Below are 19,265 nucleotides of genomic sequence, written 5' to 3'. Positions count from 1 at the left end.
CCCACAAGCTGTAAGTATAGTGTATGGGTTTTTATTCTTACTAATCTGTCAACTATACAACATACAAACTTCATCCCGATAAAAGACTCGATCAAGCTCCATTTTCCAACCACACGCATCCCTCACCCAGCTAATGAACTGATTGGCTCGCTTGTGAAGCCGGAGTTACACTGGGTTGCCGATAAACGAAATTCAGCGGTTTAAACTAGTAAAGTAAAGCGGTTATCGCCTTGATTAACATATTAGAGCGCGTTTTCTCTGGCGGCGCTGGAGCATCGGGTGGGCGATCAAGCGAGCATCGTCATCTGTGGCTCGTGGATGGCTTTATGAGGGTTCCGACACGCTAATGAGGATCTGATAGTGTCATATGAGGATTTATCACCAGCAGGCACTCAGAGGGAGGGTAAGGAGGGGATCAACGCGTCCAAAATGTCATTAAAACGATTAATACGGCTATCGATGTCAGGCAACGTCCACTCAGCTAACTGCATCAAAATACTACCACCACCACTACTCCTTCCCTTGGGGTCTTTCAAAGGAGGGATGAGAAGTGGTTACTTGTTTCACTAATGATGCATTTTTTTGTGTGTGTGTGTCTGCAGTGAATTATTGGTGAATTTTTTTTATATATTATTTAGGTGATGACACAACATCTGGCCATTTTGTGAAAGTGCGAAACAGAAAAAAAAAAAAACAGCTTGTCGTCAGTGAATGTTGTTCCCCTTATGTATTTGCATTAATGGTGGCAATAGAAACCTATGTATAATACTCCTATGATAATAACTGTATCTTAATCTTTATGAAAGTATCAATATTGACATTATGTTCGTCTCCAAAAAATCAAATTGCAGCTGGTTGACAATACTACGAGAGATAGAAAAGCAACCACGAATTAAGCTTAAATCTCTCCGCAGTGTCTTTTTATTGTATTGTTTATGGCATTTTCTCTTCTCGACAACACTCATAATCTTTGCTTTTCTTTCAGGTCAGGCTGGTGATCGTCCTTGTGAGAGGTGGAAGGTAAGTGACTATTGATTGCAGTTTTAGTAGTAGCAGTAGCAATCTCTTTAGTTGTTATTGTTGCCATCAGTGGAAAGCGAAAATAAACAAATATGATGACATTGTAATAGGAAAAACAAACTACGACGAACGGATAAAAGGAAGAGGAGGAGGAGGAGGAGGAGGAGGAGGCGGAGGCGGAGAAAATAATGGGAAATGGAAAGGGAGATAAGAAAATACAACTCGTACATAGAAGACGTGAGAATAGAGGCAGTACAGTGAAAGTAGGTACTGACGAGGAAGGGTGGAATAACGCGGACACACACACACACACACACACACACACACACACACACACCCTTGACAGCCACAACACGTACTATTTCAGACACCTTGGCCGATAGTGATGTACTCTCTCTCTCTCTCTCTCTCTCTCTCTCTCTCTCTCTCTCTCTCTCTCTCTCTCTCTCTCTCTCTCGACGATCCGCTCACTGTTAGGTAATCGCTGACCGGCCACTCACTCCCTGCACTTTAACACTTTTCCCGTGAGTCAGTAATTTCAGGAACTCGCAAGTGTAATTTGGGTGATGAGCCTTCGTGTGGTGATTGTGATGGACGCCAGGGGAACGACTCAGCACCGTAACTTCCTGATTGTGTTCTTTATCTAGATTCACACTGGTGGAAATTGAAACGAAAGGAGCGGAGCAAACGTTAATGTTAGGACTTCATGAGTGACTCTTGAGTTGTGCTGTGGTGCTGTTGTAGTGTTCGTGTTTAACTCTATTGTGTTTCCTTGCGATTCTGTTATTTATCTAGCACCGGCAGAAACAGAGACGAAAATAAGGAAAAACAATCTTGAAGTATTGTTAATGTTTCGTAGGGAATTATTAGATCGTGTTTGTGACGGAGTTGTGTTCTTTAAGTCAGTATATTTTAACTTTGGAATTTTTGGGTTTTTATCTACATTTACAAGGGCAGAAATTGAGAGAATAGGAGAGAAGTCTTGAAGTAATATCGATGCTTCACGGGGAACTATTGTATTGTGTTGTGATCTGGCTAGTGTTCGGCTTTAACTCACTGTTGTGTAACTCCAGGATTCTGTTGTTTATCTAGTACTGGGAAAAATTGAGACGAAAATAGGATAAATCTTGAACTGAAGTTTGTGTTTCACGAGAAATATTGAATTGCGTTTGTACTTGTGTTTTTCTACAACACGGTACTGTGTAAATTCATGATTATTTTATTTATCTGGTACTTGTAGGAACCAAGAAGAAAATAAGGAGAAAAAGACTTTAAAAATAGTGATAATGCTTCGTTTAAGAACTACTCAGTGCCGCGAAACTTTCTATATAGGTGTTCATTATCTCTCCATTACCTCAGCCTTGTGTAACTTTGTGCGTGTTTCTGTTCCTTATCAATATTTACTGAGATGAAAATGTGTTGGGTTTGGTGGGGATTGAGAAGTCTGTATTGTAAAACTTTATGTAAAAAAAAAAAAAAAGTTGATTTTTACAAGTGCTGTTGTACTGGCTTCTCTGTAGAGGATTTCTGGTTTTCTTTTCAATTTTATCTATACACATTTAGACTGCCATGAAGTGAAACATTGAAAAATATATACAAAAAGCGAAAGAAAAGTTGAATTCCAGAGATTATATGTAAGATAGTAGTTACTTCTCTTTCGAAGACCCTTGTTGCTCTGTCCTTACCGGATTCAACATCTGCACTGGCGCGTATCGAGACGGAGAAACAAAAAACAAAAAAAAAAAAAAAAAGTAACGTAATGTAAACATTTCATGAATACAACGAAGAGAAATGTGGTGCTATTTGTTCCTTTCTCTCTTTGAAGTCAGGGGCTGAAAGAAACCTGTAGGAGTAAATACAGAGAATAAACTAACATTTTCAAATTTACTATTTCTGAGTCAGCGGTTCAGTGGTAGGGAAGAAGATACACAGATGGTTCAAACCGTCTGGGGAGGGAGCGGAGGCCGGACACAGACGACGATACACCCGAAAAGTGAAAAGAACAAAAAGTGAAAAGTTGGTGAAGGCCGCAGTTGAGGGGGAGAGTGTGGGCCGAGTGGTCACTAGGTCTGGTTGAGGCTAATAATAATAATGGCTGTGTGTGTGTGTGTGTGTGTGTGTGTGTGTGTGTGTGTGTGTGTGTGTGTGTGTGTGTGTGTGTGTGTGTGGTGTGTGCCTGTGGTGTGTGTTGTGGTTGTTATTGTTGTCGTTGTTGTTGTTATTGCTGTTAATGTCAAGCAATAAAATCCATGTTGAAAAGTTATCTCAAAAGTTTCCGTGTGTGTGTGTGTGTGTGTGTGTGTGTGTGTGTGTGTGTGTGTGTGTGTGTGTGAGAGAGAGAGAGAGAGAGAGAGAGAGAGAGAGAGAGAGAGAGAGAGAGAGAGAGAGAGAGAGAGAGAGAGAGAGAGAGAGAGAGAGAGAGAGAGAGAGAGAGAGAGAAAGACAATATTTTTGCATAATACAATTCTGCAGAAGTATTCCACGATAATGTCACTGTATTTTACTGAACAGAAAAATATGAGAAAACATTTATTTAACATGCAAGAGAAAAAAATACACCTCCATTCTCTTAGTGATTAATATTTCCCGTTACAGCAAGCATTAATACCCTTCCCGCCACCATAATCACCAGCGCTTACCACCCACCACCACCATTACCCCATATCCGCCCCTCCACCACCACCACCATGCCATAGCTCCCACCATTAAAAACCCACCACCACTAGTGTCATGTCATGCTATATCCCACCATGTGCACCACCACCACCACTACCACCACGATCATCCCCCCCCTCCTTACCACCACCGATACTATTCATAATAATAAATGGAAACGAGAAGATCCAGTTACCGGGCTGATATCTCCTTCCGGACTGGGTGGGCGTGGGTAGCGACAGGTATGGGTAGAAAGGTGGGATAGATAAGTAGGTGGAGCAGGTAGGCAGGTGGGAAGCTGTTCTAGTAGGGCAACCGGTGCGACGAGCGAGTGATCGAGGGTGGGAGGGGCGACGAGCAGCAGGGACCTTGGAACAGAGACACTCACCACAGCAGGGAACACATGCTTAACCTAAGGGCGCGGGTCCGACTCCTTGCTCTCGACATCAGGAACACTTCACTTCACTCAACACCAATTAGTCGTCCTTCTCTCTTTCTCTCCCTTTCTCTCTTTCTATTCTCCCTCTTTTCTTTTTTCTTCTTTTCTGCTCACTCACCACTCGCTCACTCACTCTCCTTCCTTCTTTCCTTCTAATTAACACAAATACTGTGATGTGACTCGAAGGATGGACGACTATGTTTTCAACCCTTTTTATATCACGCTTAGTTTCTTTTCAGTGTTTTTCTTTTATTAATATTTTTCCCTTTGCCAGCCGATTAGATCTAGTAGAGGGCCGCCTCGTCCGTGAGATAGCTATATTACATCAGCCACTCCAAGGCTCCGGACTGTGTTTGAGTGCATATTTTAACGCAACTCCCGTCTTCTGCACGCACACTGGAGACGGAGGCAGTGTCAACTATTCCAGACCAACCACTTTTACCGGACACAATCCTTTGTAAGCTCTTTGTAAGGGAACAACATACATAAAAGGCTCTCGGTTCTCCAATGACAACTACCACTGAGCCGCGGGCCGTGCTTCCCCTATGAATGTCTCTCTCTCACTGACGTCTCCCACTGCCCTCGACTCGCCGTGACTGGCTCCGCCTCTAGTGACGTTTCATGACCAACCCCACGCCTCCTTCCCCCCCTTCCCTGTGTTATCTCCGTGTTATCTCTTCTCGTGTATTAGAGCAGCATTGTGAAGGTTATGCAAGGAGCTTCAACTTGAAAGGAGCAGGGAATGCGTGGCTGAGGGACCAGGTTGTGGGAGTAGAAGATGAGGGCGCGTCGAGTGAGGGAGAGAGGAGAGAGGTTGGTGTGTGGTGGTAGACAGGTCCCCCTTCGGTGCCGGGCTGGTTAGATGAGCGGCCGTCAGATCAATAAACGTGTATGCCGCTTTGCCGAATCCGCACTTACCACCACCACCACCACTACCTCCACCACTAGCTATACTGCCACTTCCACGTCTCTGGCAACACGGTCGTTCAGCCACGCCGCTCAGCTTTACCTAGCAACTCCTGGGTCGCCGCTCCCGCGCCTGGGTGTTGCTGTGGGGGCGTGTTAGAGAGGTCACTGCTCGTGGCCTTCACCGTCGTTAGAAAAAAAATGTGTATATGTATTGGAAGAAAGCTGAAAACCCGATGGCCGTAAGTGCTCCAGCGTGACCTCAGAGGATAGACGAGAAGTGTGGAATCAATACATGCTACATTTCCTTGTAAGGGTTAATTTCCAGAGCCGCGGTGTGTCTGGCTACTAACAATATCATTACGGGATAAGTGCCGCCAAAGGGTCTCCCGTGCCTGCATTATAGATCGGAATAACTCGGATTTTTGCCGCCGAGCTAGGTAGGTGTCAGAGGGCCATGATGAGCACAAAGAGGAAAAGGTGGTGGTGAAAATTTGAGGTTCGCTCGGCTACTCCGAAATTCATGCTGTAGTTCTCAGACTTTTCTTTTTTAGCTTAGAATTTAACGAACGTCTTTTTATCTTTGGTAAGATATGTTTCCATTTTTTGTATAGATTGTCTTTTCCTGGATATGTATTAATTAATGATAACAATAGTTAGATAATAGTAATAACAACAAGAACAATAACGTCAGCAATAACAATAACAAGTATAATAATAATGACAATAATAATAATAATAATGATAATGATAATAGTAATAATAATAATGATGATGATGATGATGATAAATCTTTACAATGTGTGTGATTCACCTCGGTCGTCTGCTGGTCACCCAGCCAGTCTTCCCCATTACGGAGCGAGCTCAGAGCTCATAGACCGATCTTCGGGTAGGACTGAGACCACAACACACTCCACACACCGGAAAAGCGAGGCCACAACCCCTCGAGTTACATCCCGTACCTATTTACTGCTAGGTGAACAGGGGCCACACATTAAGAGGCTTGCCCTGCCTCGCCGCCTCCGGGACTCGAACCCGGACCCTCTCGAGTGTGAGTCGAGCGTGCTAACCACTACACTACGCGGTGTGTGTGTGTGTGTGTGTGTGTGTGTGTGGTACACCATTACAAACTAAAGGACGTCGCAATAATGTCACATTTATACACATGGATATAGTCAAGATGAACAGGTGTGAGAATATAAAATAAAGTGCTAGAGAAATTTGTACATAACAATTTTGGTGTGAGGTGAAACTGAAACGGACATTTCGTTGTGCTAATGAGGATGTGCTGGAAAGGCCCTCAGAGATTGTTGTGATGAGTGAATATGGAGAGAAAGCGGATTAACACAAGCGCTTTTGATTATAAGTGAAAGGAGCGAAAAAATTTGCTTTGAAACTGTTGAAGGAAGGTTAAGGGAACTTTACGAAACAGAAATAAATGGCGAAACTGGTATATGTGAATTGTCTAATAAATATAAAATGTTTAATTATCTTATAAGCGTTCATAAACTGATATACCTACCTTTTGTTTTGGGATGAGATTACAAATATCTTAATCAAAGTATTGACGAGCGGTCTGCACATGACACACTTGACCTACTACATCCAAGCTTCAGTGACAGCCATGGCCGTGGAACATTGCGGCAAACAGACAGTATGTGTTAAGGGGGGAAAAGTAAATCATTGGGTGATAATGGATGAATACAGACGCTCACTGAATACCACAAAATTAGACACAATCACGGAAAAGTGTGTGAAAGATGAAAGTTGAAAGCGAATGAGGCGAAGAGTAAAATGATGAATCATGTAATTATGGATGAGGGTTTAGAAAATATTTAGTATCGAGTTGTCTTGATGGTGAAACACTAGCAAATGTAGTTTCATTACTTGGATGCGTATATTAATGTAGGTGATGAATATAAAAAAGAAAAATAGTGTTTCTGCAAATTATAGATTTGTGTGATCGCGTATTCTTTGTAATCTACATTGCATATTTCAAGCTGAATAATGGAGAGCTAAAAATCCAGGGAAATGGAAGATGGATATGAAATATTGAGTTTTAGGAAATGGATTAGCAAAAAGTGGTTAGATACTGACAGCAAAAATCTTGAGCTTCGTGCAAGGATGTGGACTAAGGCTTTCTGTAGACTCTGTAGACACTTGTTGAGGTACTAGATACAGCAGCTATACACCTCCAGTGGTGGTTCTTGCCTTGTTGAAAGGAAAATAGTTTTGAGATATGCTAGTGTTTGGTTTCTGGGTGAACTGAAGCAGCTTAGCAGTGCAGACAAGGGCGCTATACTTATTCTTTGACATGGCTTGATTTTCTGGCAGATCATTGCTTCTAAGGAAAATGAGTTTTATTAAATATTTACATATAATGAATTGATGCAAATTTTCACTGATATAATATATATAATAGAGGTGCCACATACCACTCACAATAATCTAAATACTGTGATTTCCTTCTATAAGTAAGACTTTTAAGTGGCAATAGTATAATTATGGTCATTTCAGTGCTTATCCTCATTCCTTTTTAATGCCTCACTGTGTACTCCCAACCTGCATCTAATGCATAAGAGGCTCATTAGTGGGACTATAGAAACATTTGTGCTTCACTCCCATCACTAAGATAAAATGACAATCATTCTGATTCTGGCAAAATAGCTACCAGACATTCTCAATGTGACAGTATATTATGTTAGGAAATCAATATTGAGACCCATCAGAATCTTAGAATATTTATGCAATCAACATACTTTATCAGAAAATAATATTGTGACATAGTTTAGTTCTTTCTTCTTTTACTTGAGCACCTCTACAGGGGTGCTGCCCTTGACAAGAACAACTACATAGGCTGTTGTTTCCCCAAGTGACACTAAGTGGGATTCTTGTAGCATTAAACCATCACCTGGAAAAAAAAAAAAAAAAGAAGAGATATTATGTTATGTGCAGGTTTGTAAAGAAAAACTGTATACAGTATATCACCCAAAAATTATTGTTAAATGGTTAAATCAAGAATGTTTATTACAGCTCTAAATGATCTTTAACCAAACATTTTGGTCTCATGTAAGTATATATATATATATATATATATATATATATATATATATATATATATATATATATATATATATATATATATATATATTATATTATATTAGTATAGTAATATATTTGTCTCAATCATTATTCTTTCTTAAAATTGTAGCTGAATTTGAGACACTACTGATAAAGTAATTACTTATTAAAGGGTTCTTATTCTGCTGCACAGATACACAATTTCTTATGAAGGAAACATAAAGAGATTGAAGAAGGGAGAGAGAGAGAGGAAAAAGGTGCACTGCATATAAATGTTGCTGCATGAATGCATATTTATTCCTACTCGATAATCTGCAACAGGAAATGGACACGTACCAGCAGATGGATGTGTTGTGGTTGAGGCATTGGTGTTGCCTAACATCAGCTGAGAGAGAGTCTGGTGTTGTGAGGGAGACAACAGAAACACAGCTTGTCCTCCACACACCAACAACCTGCATGGAAAACTTGGCTCAATATTTCAAGATAATCCTTCAAGGTGGTTATGTTGTGAATGCCATCATCAGGTTACAGCAGAGGTCTGCTGGTCATTTTGAATTGTACAGATAAAAACAATAACAAATGTTGCTGCAATAGAAATCATACCTCTCTACTTCCATAAGTACTCCAGCCAATAGCTGTTTGTTTTCCACAGTCAGTTTGTACTTGTGGCCAAATGGAAAGTCACAAAGCACTGTGTCTATAGAACAGTCTTGCAGAGGAAGTCCTGAAAAAGGGCAGTAAATACACAATAACCAAGTTTTATTCAACACTGACTACAAAATCTTCATTACGTAGCAGCAGCTCTATGACGAGCCCATCAATACAATTAGCAACACCAATATTAGCTTTTGTTAGCAGAACAGAATATTTGTTTTTGTTGGCAGAGCAGATCTGAACTTGTCATGAACAGCATCACAGAGACACTGAGAAATTTATCTGAAAGCAGGACAAACTTTTTAAGCATGAGAGGTGGTCTCACTGGGGGGAGTGGGTTCCTCTCATGGAGATATAAGGTAATAAACAGATGGAGAGATCAAACAAATGTCAGCTTTCCAAATAATTTCTTACTATCTCTATTCACTTAGTCACTCTACCTCTATTGATGGGCTTGATCAGATGGGATGGAGCAGTCTAGTTATGAAGGGGCATGGTTAAGACCAGTGTATGTTGTTAGACATTGCTATGGATGTATAACTGTGAGGATTATAATGGTTATAGGTTAGACCATTACTCACGTGTAAATGTAATCATAAAGAAAAGATTAAACATGCAGAAAATAATGAGACATACTCTCAGCATCTGCTTCCAAGAGAGTCACAGGAAGAGGGACGGTGCGCAGGTTGCATTGTGCCACCTCCAGCTGCTTCCGGCTGATGTCACTCGCTATCACGTGACTTAGCTGTCAACAAGAGCCAATCACTGCTATTATCATCATCATTCATACTTAATACTTTACAACATTGCAAGCTCATACTCAAGGAAAGAACATGTTGAAAAAATTATGACAGAGTAAAATTAAATGGACCCCATTTTCCTTTACCTATCATATGTGTGTCAGGTTTTATCAAATAACTTAACTGATAGGTTTAAAAAACAATTAAAATAAAATAAATAAATAAGTAAAGAAAGGCTTTGAAGTTTCAAGTTTCATCTCTCCATCAACTTCTATCTAAATATGTATAAATAAAATGCCTAATGAATAATTAACATCATCTTTGATACCTTGCATCTTACCAAGAAATATGAAATTATTTCTATATTCTACAGCCTTTCATATACAAATAAAAGGTTTTCCTCTCGTTTTATATCGACTTATGTATTGAATCACCTACCAATTGACATCCTGTACTACCCTGACATCCTCCTGCAAGCTGAATGGCCAACGAAACATCAACAAACATGTAGAATATTCACAAATATTTCCTCAGATCTCAGCCATTATGGGAAATACGACTAATCATCACACTACTACATAATATCTGGGTATTATGTGTACGTTGTGCTATTAGTAGAAAAGCATTAATGAAAATCAGGTTTAAATCTTAAAAGGTAAGATTGTGAGTAACATACATTCCTTGGGGAAAGGCTGCATGCAAGTTACAACACATAGGATGGTCAAGTTAAGTTATCTATTCCCTGACCTCATCTAACATGAAAAGAATTAAGTGATTCAAGAATATTTACAGCTATCTCTATTTTTCTACTGTTTTGATAGTAAAAAAAACATAATGGATGCATATTTGTTTAATTTCACAACAAAGTCTCATTTATAATACTTTTCATTGGTATTGCTAGGGTTAAATAGACATATATTATATGGGTGGCCAAGATATGCCAGTCATGCCTCAATTCATATTTTTAACTGTTGTTTTTCATCAATCAAACATTTTATATAATGTGTCTTGCCTTCACAATTTGAACCTGATTTTTCAGAAATATTTCCTATTAATAGTACAGTATGTCCCATAAGACCCTACTCCAATGCTCACATCTCCAGTAAAACCAGTTCAGGAAATCAACATACATCAAAGTTCATTGCTGTTTCCAGGAGAATGCTTGCCCCCCCACACATTGGGTCAAGCAGGGTGGCCCCAGGCGGCACCTGGGAGAGTGTGGCCATGAGGTGGCTGATGGTGGAACGCAGGGTCAGGTGTGGAATGTAAGGCCGCAGGGACAGAGGTCTGGGAGAAAGGGCTGCACCTGGAAATATATTGCCTTTTAATAGGTTTTATTCCGTATATTGTAAATTTGAACAAATTGAATTTGCTTGCACTTTCTCAATGTAAAACATTGATAATAATTATGTGCTGAGCGTGCATTTATGCACTGACCAAGGAAAAAAAAATTAAGTGAAGTCAAACAGTAGCTACTACACACACACACACACACACACACACACACACACACACACACGGCCCGGTAGCTCAGTGGTTAGAGCGCTGGCTTCACAAGCCAGATGACTGGGGTTCGATTCCCCGGCCGGGTGGAGATATTTGGGTGTGTCTCCTTTCACGTGTAGTCCCTGTTCACCTAGCAGTGAGTAGGTACGGGATATAAATCGAGGAGTTGTGACCTTGTTGTCCCGGTGTGAGCTCTGAGCTCGTTCCGTAGGGTAACGTCTGGCTGTCTCGTCAGAGACTGCAGCAGATCAAACAAACAGTGAATTACACACACACACACACACACACACACACACACACACACACACACACACACACACACACACACACACACTTTCAGGTACTGTACACACCTACAATAAAATGAGATGCTGTGACATTGACATAAAGATCAATTAATGGTTGCCTGCAGTCTGGCAGCCATGCTGTATTGGCCTCATTCAGCTGCTGAGTGAGTGTGTGGTTGATCCACTTGACAGTGACAATGTGTTTCAGGGGACCCGAGACACGGCTGGACACTCTGAAGGTTGTAACGTGTTCCCTGGAATTCACCTTGAAGTTTTGATTTTCTCTCTCAATCTCCTCTGCTTTGTGTTCTTGAGGGAAAGGCAGGGAGTCACTAATTAACTGCTCATTTTGTAATGTTATGTAATTTTGTGGTGTAAAGTCTACCTTATCTGTTTCACTCTTAATTTCAGATGTCATCATTACCTTATCTTCACACTCATCAGTTTTTGTGAGAGAACACAATTTGTTCAGCTGAGATGCACTTTGTGCAAGGGACACCACAGCCTCTGGTGAATCACTTCCAACACCAGCAACTTGACTAGATGTCATCTCAGATTTGTCATCAATGCAAAGACTTTGTAAATTTTGTCTTTTGGTATTATGGAGATTTTTAAATTCACTTTCTCTTTCAATTCTACATTACATGTTCTACCATTACTGTCAAGAATCTTGTGCTCTTCATAATCACAAAAATTGTATGAGTCTGCTGAAGATTTTGCTTTACAACCATCAGCAAGTTTTCTTCTTTGGCTTCTCTGCTTTCTGTTTCCTCTGTTCTGAAAGTGTTCTCCTGTAATGCTGTCTGCTTTGTGATATTTGGGAGTGTTTCCTTGCAGTTCTGTCAGTGACGCAGATGCCTCACGTTTCTCCCCAAGCTTCTTCCTCTCTTGTTTCCTCCTGAGTGATCCTGGGCAGGAATCAGGATTCTGACACTTCACTCGTTGCTTCTCATTCTGATGTTCCCTTAATCTTCTCACTCTCCCTGCCAGCTTATCCCATTTAAGGTTCATAACAAGATTTCTTAGTTTACTTTCATCTGTAAGGATAAAGACAATAATTTAGACATGTGCTTGGTATCTTTCCTGATGTCCTGTACATCTACTTCCAAGTTCCTGTTTTTGAAAATCACCTTACTGTTAGTGGTGGTTAAAATCTAAGCTCATACATGGCTGGGCTTTAGACAGATGCTTGAAAATGCTTCCCATTTTTAGTATTCAAATGTAATTTCATCTTGCAAAGAACACGCAGATCCAGTAAAACTGTTCCTGAAACTTCTGATCATTATATGAAATCCTGCCTACCTAACCTAACCTGTAGTGTTCTGTGTGTGCGTGTGTGTGTGTGTGTGATTTGTTATTTGTTTTCTCATTTTACGGTGCAAGTAAAAAAAAACCTACCAAAAAATGCAGCCAGACAAGGCCCCTATTACTGATGAAGTAGAACACTCAACGGGTCAATGTAATCAAAACATAAATCCTATCAACTTTTCAAGGATTACATTACATTGGATGTTTTTATCAAGAATGACTGAACAATATGGCAAGGAACTTACAATCTCTGAGGTTGTTGTTGACACTGAATTCTCTTCCAGCATTTTGATGTGCTGCTCTGGCATCTGAAAAGAAAAAAAAAAAAAAAAAAAAGTAAAAATATTTTTAACTCTTGATTAAAATCAGGAAACCTTTGTTATAAGCTAAAACTGTTGATGAATCACTCTGTTTAGCTGCTTTTATATTCAAGTAGTATGAGATATTAACAAATCTGTAAATAAAAGACAAGCTAACATTACAATAAGTAATCCAATCAGGTCCTCTCACATGAGTATCTAGGCAATTTTTTTTTTTCCCTTTCAACTGACACTGCATCAATACACATTTCAGTGTGACAAACTTGTCTGAAGGATGAAATGTTGTGAGCCTCGCAATGTTGTGTATGAGACAATAGTCAAGCGATGGTGTCTTCATTAGTGCATACATTCACTTTACTTCATCTTGAGCAACTGACAGCAGCATAAATAGCTTCACTAAACAGAATGTACGTATTTTCAAAATGATATAAGATTAAACAAATATGCAAGTGAAAATACTCATGTTTATTGATCTAAGGATTTAATAATATGGTAGGGTTGTTAATTTTGATAACTATTTACAATGTCTTTGTGGCTTTTGTAACTTACCAATGTCCTCACAATGAAGTAGCATGAACACTCGTTCCACCAATTTGAGCTTGAAAATGTGGGCGACAGTGGACACCCATTGACTGTTTTCTTCTGTGTTTATTGCAAGACCTCCCACAATTCCTTCTGAAGAGGCATCTTTGGTGTGCTCTTGTGCAACCTTGCTGCCCATCATGTCATCTCGTTTTACTGTGCTATCTATTAAATCAGTTTCTTGAAGCAAATCTTTCACAGCACCACACTTTTGGTCTCCATTCCTCTGACTCGGACATGCACCAAACTGTACAGAAGTGGTGAATGCTATCTTGCCTTCACCTAAATGCCTCAGGTTATCAACATTTGGTATTTTCTTCAGTATTTCCTTCCACACAAAATGGTGTAATCCCCTGCCATAAGTCACCATGCATTCCACCATCATAACAAGACAAACGGTCATTAAGCATCGGTTTACATTTTCCCCACCATCACTTAATAACACACGTTTCTCAGTTCTACAAGGGAACACTGGTTAGTCATGATACATCACAAGAACAAGCAAATACATGACTTATCAGACACTCCTGCTTTACTTATAAATTTCAAGCAATATGCCACTTCTACTTGTAACTGATTTTTGTCTATAATTATGTTCATTTCCTGATGGTCAACAAGTCTTTCCTTCTTCCACTAATCACCAAGTCATCTCCGGTGCAAGGCAATGCTGAGAGATATAGATCTGTAATGTAGCCTTTGCAATGACTAAATGACACTCAAGATTCTTATTCTTGTTGGGGATTTGGGGCCTTGCATGCAGTGATGCCACAGCCTCTAATGCCAAAAAGGTGCTGGTAGCAGGCAGGATTCAGACACCCATGTTCTTGATAAAACAGGCAATCTAGAAGTACTTCCAATTCAGGCTTTTGTATCAACAATTCCTGTAGGGAAATAAGAAAAAAGCTGTTATCACTAGACAATCACCATAATTTACATTACTAATTGCTATATCTAGCATGCCACACTCTCTCCAGTAACTCCTTCACAGCTTCAAGCATCCTTTCATTTGCCTCTCCACACAGTCCCAGTAGCAACATCATCCATTCTCTTCCTGTTTTCTTCATTCTGACAATATCCAATTCCCTCACCACGACTTGCATCGTCTCATTCATCTATAGCATACTTCACACACTCCACCACCATGTGCTTCACCCTCTTGTCCTCTCCCATGTCACACATCTGGCACATTTTGCTGTGGGACTCAGACCCGACATAATAATTAAAAAGACTTCTAGTCTTGTAATTATCATGTATTTAGAATTGCCTTAATATTTCATCATGATTTTGTAACTATTGGCTAAAAGGGTACACAAATATCCAAGTAAAGAATTTAGGTGAATTTTCATAAAATTTAAATGCATTTTCCCGTGAGAAATGTGAGGCAGACAGTGAGACACAGTGGAGACAGTCTGGGTGACCACTGCTGGGTGGCTGGCTGATCACTGTGGCAAGCCAGCAAGACCAGCCTGTGTGGCAGTCCTGTGAAATAATAATAATAAAAAAACAATAAATAGAATAAATGATGCATTAATTTTGCATCTGTGTAACCTATGTAAATTAATTGTATGAATAATAAAAGTATTTTTCAAAATACTTGTACTACTGTTCCCTAACTTTTCCTTGTAGTGCTGTAGTGCTGTAATGCTGGTTGTGTGTGTCAACACTGAACAATTTGCTGGCTACCTTACCCCTCAACACTGCAAAGCATGTTATATTATTCAAGTTTAGTTAATAGGGAATGGACTGAGAAGGGGATAATAGAAACTTTCCAGACAATATTGCAAAAGACTAAAGTTATATTGTATATCTAATAATTATGTAACTGGCACATAATGTGAGTCTCCATCTTGAATGATATTATTGTCATTTATTCTATCTTTCTCTCTCTCTCTCAATTATCAGTGAGAGAATAACAAGGAATAAACACTGAAATATCCGACACCCACATGAAAATAATGCCAGCTTACCCAAAGCGGAGGTTGGTAAACACTTACCTGTACTCTGGACCATCCACTGCACTAGCTGCTTCAATGGCTGTTGAATAGAAAACATTTTTTTTAAAGTTAAAGCTGAATACCTTTAATAGAGTATTAATAGAAGACAAAAGTAAGATGTTGTTTGTACCATCTAAAATGTAGCCATACCAATTGCATCCTCTTTCCCATCCTTCTGTGGCAGGGCAATATTCCTGATCTTGCAGATGTTGTGCAGCAGAGCACACGCAAGTATTACATGGCAGGTCTTGCAAGACTTGAGGCGGATTTCTGTGCAGAGAATGTGAAATCTCTGATTGAGCTAGACAACGCCTCACTTCACAACACTGTGTCGTTTTGTGTGACCTGAAATAGTACCTAGTAGTTAAAGAGTAGCATAGACATGATATAGGAGTTAGATTTAGTGGCAGAAACTGCAAATAAAATAAGGTGAAACTTTTATGTGCACCCATTGTAATGTGTAACTTGTAGTAGTCTAGTGGGAATGAAAATGAATGAATTCACTACCTATTACATCTTATATGACAACTATGTATATATTATGCTATATGAGGAATGGTGAATTAGCAATTCCAATCAATACTTCACCCCTGACTGCCCTTACTAACCCAATGGTTAGTACTATTAACCCATAAAGTAAACTACCCTAACATTTTGTAATCTATACAAGGGCTTCACCCACATCTGGATTATTGATTTCTGACAAGGCAAAATGGCAACAAAAATGCTCTAAATAATATTAAGACAGACCCTGTGAATTGAGTGATTGAGATGGTTTGGTGAAAAATAAGAATCAGCCATGTTTGATTTATAAATTTGAGTCATGACTATGAAATATTTGGCACAACATTGTAAAATGTCTGGCATTTAATGTACCTGTTGTACTTTCTCTGAGCAAATGTCTCAGGGTTCCTGTGTGGGGTCATCAAGTAGTGGCTGGAGGGGTACCAGCTGTCCCCAAACAGACAGCAGGAGTCCTCTGGGATGTCCTCACCATCAAAAAGCCTCTTCAGGCCACACTCAAGCCATATGTAGGCATCAGTGGTTGAGCCCAGCCACTTTGCCACAATATCCAAAATGTTGCAAGAGGCATCAAAGACTAGCTGAGTGTTAATGCTGTGGAAGTTGTATCTGTTAATGTAGAGTCTGGTACTCTGAGGGAGCAAGAAGCCTCACGTGGATGCCATCAATGACACCCACCATACCTGGGAAGCCATACAATGGCAACAAATTCATCTTAATTCCTTTTGATTTCCTGCAAGGTGCAAGGAACCTTGATAAACCTTGTTATTATTGCAGGCTGTGTCAGTGCTTCCAGGATGGCAGCAATGGCTTTACTGATGGCAGGCTGTGAGGGACCCAGGCCATCACTGTGGCACTGCTGCCACTGGCCATATAACACAGCATAATGGCCACTTTCATTTTTGGGGTGAGTGCAGCGCTCCTCCCCGTGGGGTTCTCCAAGGCATCTCTCACCAAGTCTGTCACAAACAACACTCCATAACATAATATAAATAATAGGATAACAAAGGGCCACCAGGACCTATCTAGGTTATCCTGTATCAGTCGCACAGCGACCTCGTCATCAGTACTTAAAGATACACTCACAAGTACACAATACATTATATACTAATTCTAAATATCCGGCACGGTCCAGCCTGTACTCTGCCAACAGTTCACCGTCACTCAGTTCACACAAAACATCCCTGTGGGGCAGATAAGTCTTGGTGTCTTGGGCTGGGGTTCCCTGAAAACATGCCATCTTTGTTGTCTCTCGAAGTTGAGCCACCTGCGGATGTGTCTAACATTTAAGACCACCTCTAAGCATAACTTAAAGGCAAGAGTAAGTGGGAGACAAACCTCCATACCTGAGAGTCTTTGATAACAAGACTCTCCACATTCACACTGGCATCCCTCACCCGTTGGCCACCACCAACACCTCTCTCTACTAAGGAACGATTCATATTTCTCTCATACGTCACTTTACCACTTCATGTCTCTCGCTTTGCCAATCGCTGCTGACCCACAAAAGGTGTCACAGTCCAGATATTCTGTGGTACTCACTCTCAGTCTCACTCTTCACTTCTTCTTGGGGGTTTGTTGGGGCTGTGCAGGCTGTGTGTCATAGCCTCTAGTGCCCCAAAGATGCAGTATGCGGTGGTGGGGTGTTCAGGCTATATGTGGTGGAGTTGATTTGTTTTCTGTAGGAAGGTCCTGGTGAGGTTGAGGGTCTTGAAAGCCTGAATGGTATTTGTGCAGCCACCCAGGAGGTCAGTCAGTGTTGGCCTGTGTGGGTGAATAGCAGACAGTGAGTGGAGGAGGGCCACGCGGTGTGAGTGGTGACAAGGGCAGTGCAGGAGCAGGTGTTCTGGGTGTCAGGCTGGATAGGGCACCAGGGGCAGTGGTGAGTCAGTCATGCCCAGCCTGTGCAGGTGGGCATTGAGGCGGGTGTGGCCAATTCTCAGTCTGGTGACTGCTGTGTCCAGTGCCCGGTTGGGGGAGTAGGTCCACCAGTGGTATCTTGTGTCCTGTCTAATGTGTCCCAGTGAGGTGTGCCGTAAAGCGTCAGTCAATGTTGTGTCCCAGTGTCGCCTGCAGGCTGTCTTGAGGTCAGTTAAAGGAAGTCTGTCTGGTCAGTAGCTAAGTCAATAGGGGGGCGGTGTATCTTTGCTGCTGCCCCTGTCGGTCACCGTGTTTCCCATCTCACTCTTCACTCTGGACAATAAGCGCGTTTGTTTTTGTTTAAACTTACGTACTTCTTGCTTTTCTTGATCTTGATTAGTTCTTGATCTTGATGCTACAGTTGGCTTGGGATCGCTCCTGGATCTTGGATCAGCACTTCTGTAGAGGAAGGACAATAAACAAACAGTAAAGAAAAAAAAAAAAAAAAAAAAAATTCTGTACGATATACACTAATTGTCACAGTAGCGGGTCAATCTTGAGCATCAAAATTTGGTGAGGGCTAACCTGAATTCCTGTAGCCCTTGAGATTGATGGCGAGCCTTATCAACTGGGGTGGGGAGTTCATTTTTTTCCCCCCAAACAAAGCAATATGTACAGCATTTTAAGCTATATACAGAGCTATTTTGTCTAAGAGAAGCAGCAAGAACTTATTGATATGACTGAATGATGAGATTAGTCTTGCTCAATAAGGTAAAATAATAACATTTTCCAGAAAACCATTATTGTATCGTATAGACTTATTTCCTTGCAGCATATATATACATATATATATACACTCTTGCTCATAATAAAGAAAATTTTGGGGGAATGTATTTCAGCTCCCCCATTAAACAATGTATTACACTCTCTCTCTCTCTCTCTCTCTCTCTCTCTCTCTCTCTCTCTCTCTCTCTCTCTCTCTCTCTCTCTCTCTCTCTCTCTCTCTCTCTCATCATACATTTTTCTCAATCATTAGATAGAGAGAGAGAGAGAGAGAGAGAGAGAGAGAGAGAGAGAGAGAATGTGGAGGGGACACTGCCATATTTTTTTTTTCTCAAATATAAGCTTCGAAACCATGAAGCTTTTGAAAATATGAGGCAGAATGAATGGATGAATGAGGGAAGGAAGTAAATTACAGATGAGAATGAAGGAAGGAGATTTAATAGATGAGAAGGAAGGAATAAAAAGGAAAGGAGTGTGAGACAAACTCGAGACAGGACCGAAGCATCGACACGAGATTCAAACCCATGAAACACACCTTAACAAACATCAAAACACCAATATAAACAAACCCACACACACACGAGTGAATACAAGTAAGTCATATAATC

At 40.5% G+C, this 19,265-nt stretch overlaps 2 protein-coding genes across 17 annotated transcripts in view; both read right to left on the bottom strand.

The window, feature by feature from the left end:
- The window catches only part of LOC123514108, a 92,692-nt gene extending 87,978 nt beyond the window's left edge, over window positions 1-4,714 (bottom strand). For 5 of the 16 annotated variants that reach the window (XM_045271758.1, XM_045271749.1, XM_045271751.1 and 2 more), the window contains exon 1: window positions 4,064-4,701. Coding sequence is in view for 4 of the 16 variants with exons in the window: in XM_045271749.1 (XP_045127684.1) it covers window positions 4,064-4,122 (59 nt within the window). In the remaining 12 variants the exon portion in view is untranslated. Of the gene's footprint in view, window positions 1-3,871 lie in introns of all 16 variants that reach the window. The other 11 variants (XM_045271744.1, XM_045271748.1, XM_045271755.1 and 8 more) reach the window with 7 other exon arrangements.
- Window positions 4,715-7,748: 3,034 nt separating this feature from the next.
- LOC123514110 lies at window positions 7,749-18,239 on the bottom strand. The gene is given in 12 exon segments (XM_045271761.1): window positions 7,749-7,931; window positions 8,438-8,553; window positions 8,705-8,825; window positions 9,392-9,500; window positions 10,626-10,801; window positions 11,355-11,926; window positions 11,929-12,325; window positions 12,842-12,904; window positions 13,466-14,379; window positions 15,493-15,532; window positions 15,643-15,837; window positions 16,369-18,239. Coding segments are annotated over 9 exon segments (2,076 nt in total). The 5' UTR covers window positions 13,881-14,379; window positions 15,493-15,532; window positions 15,643-15,837; window positions 16,369-18,239; the 3' UTR covers window positions 7,749-7,824.
- Window positions 18,240-19,265: the final 1,026 nt, after the last annotated feature.

Source organism: Portunus trituberculatus, chromosome 37, assembly GCF_017591435.1.
Source record: "Portunus trituberculatus isolate SZX2019 chromosome 37, ASM1759143v1, whole genome shotgun sequence".
Classification (NCBI taxonomy): domain Eukaryota; kingdom Metazoa; phylum Arthropoda; class Malacostraca; order Decapoda; family Portunidae; genus Portunus; species Portunus trituberculatus.
This window is presented reverse-complemented; position numbering and strand designations above follow the sequence as displayed.